This window comes from Hydra vulgaris, chromosome 10, assembly GCF_038396675.1.
Source record: "Hydra vulgaris chromosome 10, alternate assembly HydraT2T_AEP".
Classification (NCBI taxonomy): Eukaryota; Metazoa; Cnidaria; class Hydrozoa; order Anthoathecata; family Hydridae; genus Hydra; species Hydra vulgaris.
This window is the reverse complement of record NC_088929.1, coordinates 40,162,501-40,171,511: the sequence shown is the minus strand read 5'-3', so window position 1 is coordinate 40,171,511 and position 9,011 is coordinate 40,162,501. Positions and strand designations below refer to the sequence as shown.

The 9,011-nt window shown below is 31.0% G+C and overlaps 1 protein-coding gene across 1 annotated transcript; it reads right to left on the bottom strand.

Moving 5' to 3' along the window:
- Window positions 1-4,468: 4,468 nt before the first annotated feature.
- LOC136086341 (uncharacterized) lies at window positions 4,469-6,437 on the bottom strand. The gene is made up of 2 exons (XM_065808636.1): window positions 6,113-6,437; window positions 4,469-5,952 (listed from the first exon to the last, which is right to left on the bottom strand). Exons 1-2 carry the CDS (start codon window positions 6,435-6,437, stop codon window positions 4,469-4,471), a joined length of 1,809 nt encoding a protein of 602 aa, XP_065664708.1.
- Window positions 6,438-9,011: the final 2,574 nt, after the last annotated feature.

Sequence of the window (9,011 nt, the reverse complement as noted above, 5' to 3'; positions counted from 1 at the left end):
GTTTTTTAGATTACTTTTGTTTTATAGTAATTCAACATAGTTGTAAATGTTTCTGGAGTCCGTTTTGATATATCTTGATTATTTTTTGAAGTATTTCACTTTATTTAGACCTTATCAGACAACTTTCCATAGCAACGGCCCCTAGCAACACAAACTTATGTTCATAACTGTCCTCTCTCATTGCCTTGATTTAAGTTTTTTTTGTCAAATTTGGTTAGTCACGCATTAGTTTAGAAGGCCAGCATGGTTTGACAAAAGTTTAGAATATAACAGTGTATGGAAGTTGTTATTTTTGTATGATTCATCAGACACTATTTTCTGATAATTTATTGTTGTAATTTAAAAGCTTTGCATATTTTTTTATTATTTAATATAACTGGTTTTAAAATATAAAATATAATATTTATATTATATATTTTAAAATATTAGAATATTATATATAATGGGAAGCAACAATAAAAAAGTTTAAGAAGAAAAAGACCATTTCATGGCAACCAGTGGACCAAAACACCTCCCCTAAAAGAAGACGAAAATGTTGAGCGTGTTTCAGTTAGTGCCAATAAGAAAAAAAACTCTTCAGGTTACAGTATCTACAAACCTAAAGTTAATTTGCCACTATGGATATATTATATCATTAGGAAAGAGTTTTAAAAATTGAGTGATGACAACCTTTTGAAAAAATGCACTCATGGTCAAACACAGAATTCTCATGAGGATCTTAATAGTATCATATGGTCTAGATGCCCAAAAACATTTTTATTCTCAAAGCTTCATTTGAGTTGGAAGTGAACTCAGCTGTATTGTATTTAAATGAGGAAACTGCTGGTGCTCAGAGAGTAATGAGTCACCTCAACCTTGAAAATGGTGTAAAATCCACAGTGTCGTCAATTTGTAGGGATCAAAAACGCGTTACCAGTATGAATAAAAAACACACTTTTGAAAAAAAAAGTAGAAGGATACATTTAAAAGCCATTAATAAGGGTTGGCAAGATAAAGAACAACAACTGGAAACTTTTAAACCATACTTATCTGGAAGTTTTTGATATTTTTTTAGCTATAAAATGATTACTGTTGTTTTTGCTGCATTCACTTTTTTGTGAAATATTTAACTTTTGAAATGTCATAACTTTTGAATGACTTAAGTTTTTTGCTTCAAATTTTCAAGACGTGTTCTACATATAATGATGGAGGACCTGAACCAAAATTTATGCTAAAAACAAAGTAGTTAATAAATTATTTACATTTTACTATTTTCTTTCATTAGCCAACCATCCAAAATTTGATGTTTTTGCCAAAAAAATCAAAAATTTCAACTTTTACTTAGAATATAGCAGTGATTTTGGTTTAGGCCCTTCATTTTATGTGCATTAAACTGTTTGCGAAATATGAAGCTCTAATTTCCAATTGTTTCCTAATTATCGTTTTTCAAAATTTTGTTCAAAATTGACTGATTTTGCAACCTTTTTGACATATTTTTGAAATTTTAGGAATAAATTGTTGTAAAATGATACTTATGTTGTTTTCATTTTCTTATGTTATGCTCTAATACACTTTTTAATTTGAAATTATGAAATTTGGGGATTTTTTTTTTTAGTGGTGAACCACCTTAATCATTTTTTTAGAATACTACAGCTAATCCCAAAACTATAGTGAAGAAGTATATGCTACGAAAAAAATAAAAGATTACAAATTAACTTTCTTGATGCTTATGATGAATATTAAACACACAAAGTTTTTTCATAAATATGCATATGTAACATGTTTATAGATAACAATATATGCAGGGCCGTACCGTGAAATTTTTTAGGGGGTATTGTCTTTGAAATAAAAAAGGCAGTTTTAAAACACCAAACAAATATCTTACTAAATTTGCTTGATAAAATTTTTGTAAAACATAGCTATATTTGTGTAAACAATGTTTACATAAACGAATTTATTGTTCTCCGAATATTTTTTCTATTTTTGTACTGCATAGACGTAAAAGCAAGGCGTATAAGGCGTATAAGCAAGCTCCTTGTTAGAAAATGGGTATTGATACAAAGATTAATTATACTTTGATAAATGGTTTAAATTTTTATTCAAAAACTAAACTTTTTTCATACAATTTTCTAGGATGTAAAGAAAAAAATAATTTTGAGACTTGTTTATAATCAACAATTTCATTGTAGTGGATATTCAAGATGGCTAATAAACCAGGTCTAACTGCAGTCATACTGGCTCTCAACCATGTTCTCAATCTTCGCATTGCTGAAAAGCTGCGTTCACATTCTGCGAACGTTACGGGTAGTGTACCTAGTGATCTTAAGAAGCTCAAAGAGATTAGAATATTGATTTTCATTGCAGATTTTAATGGCTTTAGCTAGAGTATAAGACCTATCTTCAGGTTTAATAACAGACCATTTTCTTTTCCAAAACATGAATTCTTGATCTACAGCTTCTGAGTTTGGACGATCACTTTTATACATTTCAACTAACTCATGGAAAGCAGTTATCTAGAAATATAGAACAGTTCAATATAGAGTTAACTCAATATTGTACTGTTCTATGTTAGAGTGTATTCCTAAAATATTCTCTAATGACTCAGCCATAAATGGTATAGCTAAATAAAAGTGTTCATATGCGGCGTCTCTTTCTGACCATCTTGTTTTGCACATCCCTATTGTTGTAACGTTAATAAATACCAGAACTTGTAATGAAATACATATATATTATACGTAAGCCATCTTTACATGCATATATATATTAACTAATAAAAACGCCACGTATATATATAATATACTGTCTCTACCATTCTTTCGGCCGCTCCATTAGATTGAGAGTGGTATAGCCGGGTTTTATACGGCAAGTAACCTATTTTCTTTAGCCACTGCTGCAAGGTTGTATCATGAAATTTGGCAGCGTTGTTGGACATCAAAACTTCCGGAACTCCATTTCTCGAAAAGACATTTTGTAGTACTGCCTTCACTGTTGCAGCTTCACGGTTATTTACCATAATAACTTCCGGCCATCCAGAAAAGGAGTCTACTAAAATTAAAAACAGTCCTATGCCCTGCATATGGGCATGATCCATATGTACTCTACACCAAGGTTTACTTTCATTTGGCCATGAATGTAATGTCCTCTCCTTATTCACTTTTATTTCAGCACATTTTTCACAGCTTTTTACATATTCTTCGACATCTTGACAGTAGCCAGGCCACCAGGCTTCCAACTTTAATCTACATCGCGTTTGCATTGTGCCACAATGTATGTCATCATGGACCGATTTGATGAACATCTTTCTCATTGTTCGAGGAGGTATAATGAGATCTCCATTACATATGATTCCTTTTTCGATAGTCAGTTTATTCCTAATAGATTTATAAGGTCTTTCTGTTACAGAGCATCTGCCCCAATTATTTTTGCTAATTCTGATTTTAATGTCCCTCAATACTCTATCATTTTCCGTTTCTTTCATTATTTGATCAAGGTTAACAATATCTGACTCGACTAAGTGTATAAATGTCCCTTGGTCCTTCTCTTGATCTTGTGATAGAAAAGACAATCTTGATAAGGCATCGGCATGAGGAATATTCTCTCTCTTCTTATAGTTTATTTCGTAATCGAATGCCATCATTTGTATGGCCCATCTTAAAATTCTAGCGGATGTGACTTTGGGCAGTTCTTTATTACTATCAAATATAAATTCTAGTGGCCTGTGATCGGATATTAGTTTGAATTTTCTACCCAACAGAAAATGCCTAGCCCTGTGAGTAGACCATACAATAGCCAAAGCTTCTCTTTCAATATTAGAATATCTTGTCTCAGCGACTGATAAAGTTCGCAAGAGATACAATACAGGATGGCCATTTTGTGAAAGTATTCCAGATATAGCTTTTTCACTGGCATTGGTTGTCAATTCCAGATCTTGGTTGATGTCATAAACCTCTATTACAGGTTCTTCGCTAAGGTTCCTTTTTAGCGATTCAAATGCATGTTGATGTTCCTTTTTCCATTCGAATAAAACCCCTTTCTTTCTTTCTTAAATTGTTTAAAGGTAAAAAAATTTCAGCATATTTTTGTATATGTCGATCATAAAAGTTTACTAGTCCTATGAACGACTCAAGTTCTTTTTTATCCTTAGGAGGGTTTATTCCGAGTATTTTGCTGACTAGATTACGATCTGGGGTAACTCCCTTTTCTGACAGTTCGTATCCTAAAAATGAAAGACATTTCGCTTCATTCACTGATTTTCTTGTACTTATGCTCATTCCAGATTTCTTCAATTTGCTCAAAATCTTATTCAAATTCGATTTAAGTTCTTCAGCATTTTCCACACCGACACATATATCATCCTGGAATATAATCATGTTAGGGATAAGATCACCCACAACAGATTCTATTGCTCTCTGAAATATTGCACTCGCTGTTTTTATTCCAAAGGGTAAACATGTCCATCTTAATAGTCTGATAGGGGTATTAACTGTAGTTATTTCTTGTGCCTCTTTTGATGATAAGCTCCCTTTAGGTCAATTTTAGCAAAATACTTCATTCCCGCCATTTTATGGAATACAATCTCAATATTGGGGATAGGATATGAGTCTGAGCATATTTTTTGATTAACCCCTATTTTGTAGTCTGCACATATGCGTAAGTCTCCATCTGTTTTTTTAACAACCACAAGTGGTGATGCCCATTTGCTTCCACCAGGAGGGACCCTTAGGAGCAAACCTTGTTGTATCATCTCATTCAGTTTATCTATAACTAGTGGTTTAATGTGAATAGAGAGGAGTCGCGATTCAAAATAAGTTGGTTGTATGCCGTTTTTTAACAGAATATTTGCTCTGTAATTAATTAAACGCCCATGAACAATAGGGTCTATATTATTAATTAATTCTGTAGCATTGATATTTAATACATCCATACCAATTAGGCCATGATTTTTATTACAGTGTGCAACGATAATTCGTACTATATTCATTTTTGATTCAGTTTCCAAAGTTGTTTCAAATTCGCCTAGGACTTTTATGATTGTACCATCAAACTGTTTCAGACAAAGATAGCATTTTTGTAGCTTCGTTTTAGACATAAGTTCCCAAAAATTCTTTGGAATGATTGTGACTTGACTCCCGGTATCAACTTGCATTTTCATATTATAATCGTTTATTTTTACATTAATCTCTGAATTTGTACCATTCATGTTAATGGTGTATACACTAGTATCATTGTTCTCTATTTCCTCTACTGTTTTTTTATACTTAGTGTTTGTTCTGCATACGTTTTTAAAATGGTTAAACTTCCCACATTTTGTGCAACTTTTCCCAAATGCTGGGCATTTCCTAGGTGGGTGCTGAAGGCCACAATATTTGCATTTAAATGTTTTTTCTATGTTTTTATCAATATGATTAACTAAAGGTATGTCTATGTTGCTTCCAATGTTGTTTTGTATACTAAAACATGATATTTGCTCCAGTTGTCTGATAAAATCAATACATGCTCCTAGTCTAGGCAAATCTCCGCTTTGTAACATTTCTAGGGCTTTAATTCTCTGATCAGGAGACTGGAGGCCATCAATCAATCTCATTTGAATTAAATAATCTTCCGCACTTTGGCCATCTTTTCCCAATTTTTCAAAGTTGCAAAAGCGTGAAGCTTCGCGTAATCTTTGTGCATATGGTACAATGTTTTCATTGTTTTGTTGTTTTGATGCTAAAAATCTAACTCTTTCAGCAATAATTAGTCGTTTCTGAGGCCTCAAATGGGACATAATAACAGTTTTAATATCATCGAATATCATATTTTCTAACTCTTTTGAATATACCATAACGGAAATCTTTTTTACTGCTTCAATACCTGCTTTTGCCAGAAATAAGTCTGTTATCTCGTAACAATCGTTTATCTCATCTTTTAATTTCTTGGAACGTGCGGAGGCTGAAAAGCACCTAATCCATGTTTCCGCACTGTCTGGGTCATCTAAAGTCAAATCAGATCCTACTTACAGCGCCATTGTTGTAACGTTATACGTTGTACATGCATATATATATATATATTAACTAATAAAAACGCCACGTATATATTTATATAAACATTGTTCCTGCTCGTCCGCATATAATTTAGCTCTACGGTTTCACACCTATCAAAATCTTTTTTCTTTCAGTTGATTTACAACGGATCTCTGAATCATGTTCCAGCAAGCGCTCTCTTTTCGGAGTGGTATTGAAATAAATGGATATATTTCTGTATACCTCCAAAATGACATTAATGATTGTTATTTTTGATGTTGCAGCAATTGATAAATTCAAATTATGTGAGCTACAATGTGTTACAGTTGCTTTTGGTGATCCTTTTAAAATATAGTTGGCAACACCTTTTTTTACAGGTTGCATATTTGGTGCGCCATAGTAACACTGGCCTCTACAAGAACTAAGATCAAATCCACTTTCGTTATAAAATTTCATAAATCTTTCCCCGATATGTTTGCCTGTTATCCTGTCAAGATTCAAAAAGTCAAGAATTACTTTTTTAATTTCGTTTACGTATCTCATACATACTGATAGAATTTGTTGGTTTGCAGTTGTTACCTCGTTTGCTGAAATTGAATGGTAGTTTGCAGCTTTGATTTCATTAATTAGCCGCTCTTGTATACATTTCGTTCCAACTATATCAATTAATTCATTTTGATTCTTGGGGCCAAGGTAGCTGACATCTTTGCGTAATGGTGTTTGTATATGTGCATTAAGTTCAGCGTTATGGCAAGCTTTCTTGGACGATTGCAAGAAAGTTTCCTCTTACTTTTTGGTCTGAGTTTTCCATACAATTTTTATGAGCTCCACGAAATGCAAGTCCTTGTTTCTCCCATCAAATGCACTATTCTACCTAATGTTTCAAAAATGTACGGGTACATTTGTTGTCGGTTTTTTAAAGTGCTATTGCTTTGTAGTGGAATGGTTTTTCTTGGATCTTTAAAACGACAACAAATGCCATTAGCCTGTTCGATAGCTTCTTATGGTATCTATTGCCTATATGTAGTTTTTGTTTCTCTAAAACATTTTGACATTCCTTATATCCACGGTTAACAAAAGCTCCCAAAGATTTTTTTTTATCCTGCTTTGCAAATAAAGTGCAGTATATGCAGTAGACTGCGTCTTCACTTTTGCTGTAGGAAAATCTATTTTGTAAATATTCTTCTTTACAAGCGTGTGTGCAACCATGTTTTCATGTTTTGGAAAATTGAAAATGTATCTTCTGTATTAAGTTATTCGTAATCATTTTGTATATTTCATGCGGTGATAATTCTTGATTTCCGCGCAAGAGTTCGTCAATACCGTATCGTTTTTCTTCTTCTTTAAAATCACATTCTTTTAAATTTTTTTGGTCTACTTCGCATGACAAGCTTTTGTTAACATTATTATCATCTTTAATGACTTCCTTTGTTTTTTCTACTTCGGGTAATGTTTTATCGGTTACATTTTGAGAACTGTCGATAATAAAAAACACTTGAAACGTAAGTAAATAATAATAAACTTTCAGATCATAAACTAAACCAAAATTAAAAAAACTCGCGTAAACATTACAATAAAAAACAAGTAATAACAAAAGTACTATGATAAAAAAATTTAACGTATTGTTAATATCTATAACTAGTTAATATCTATTTCTAGGTAATATCTATATCTGTAGATATAGATATTACCTATAGTTAATATCTATATCTAGTTAATATCAAACTAATCAAACTAATTATTATAAAAAGAAGATCAAAATAACTTTTTTACTTAAAATATCCAGCTAACGATATGCATTTTTTTTCAGCACTTTGAAGCTCTATTCTATCAGCTGCTCGTTTTGAATTTGGTTAGGCATGTTAGCTCTATTGTTTGCATTTAAAAGGGAATTAGTATTAGTAGAGAATTGTTATTACAGTAAAAACTCTGGAGAGATTATTTTCATTTTTCGTTTACAAAATATTTCACAATGTAATGACTTGTAATGACACCTTACGCTCGCGAAACAAAGTAAAAATTGTTTCATGAGAATGATTCATAAAAATCAAATAACTATCATGAAAATTTTGATTGAAGATTTTCACATCGAAAAGAGATTCAAATTAAAAAAGACACTTTGCATAAAAAGGGGGGTCGTAATGAATTGCTGATGTATAGAAATTGTTTGATAGTTCTTTAACATTCCATATTAAAAAATCTGTTTGTTATGGTTATTAATAAGCTACTATTATGTGTATATATATATATATATATATATATATATATGTATATATATATATGTATATATATAAATATATGTATTCATATATATAAATATGTATATATATATATATATATATATATATATATATATATATATATATATATATATATATATATATATAATAGTAGCTTATTAATAACCATAACAAACAGATTTTTTAATATGGAAAGTTAAAGAACTATCAAACAATTTCTATACATCAGCAATACATTACGACCCCCCTTTTTATGCAAAATGTCTTTTTTAATTTGAATCTCTTTTCGATGTGAAAATCTTTAATCAAAATTTTCATGATAATTATTTGATTTTATAAAAAAATATATATATATATATATATATATATATATATATATATATATATATATATATATATATATATATATATATACATATATATATGTATACCCAGCAAACATGTCAGCGTTGAATCAACGTTGAAAACCGGTCGCAGCGTAGAAAAAGCGTTACAGTCACAAAAACAACGCGCTTTCAACGTTGAATCAATGTTTCTTAATGTATACTAAATCGCGGTAAATTTAAACATTGAATAAGCGTTGATATTGTAACGTAATTTAGCTTCTCAAAAAAAGACGTTTATTCAACGTGGAATCAACTTACGCAAAAAGCCATTTTAAAGACGATTCAAAATCTATGCTTCATCAACGTAAAAATAAACCGCTTTTAAAACGTCACATTTTCAACGTTGAATAAGCGTATAAATATCAACTTATATTATCTTCTCAAAAAACCGCGTTTATTCAACG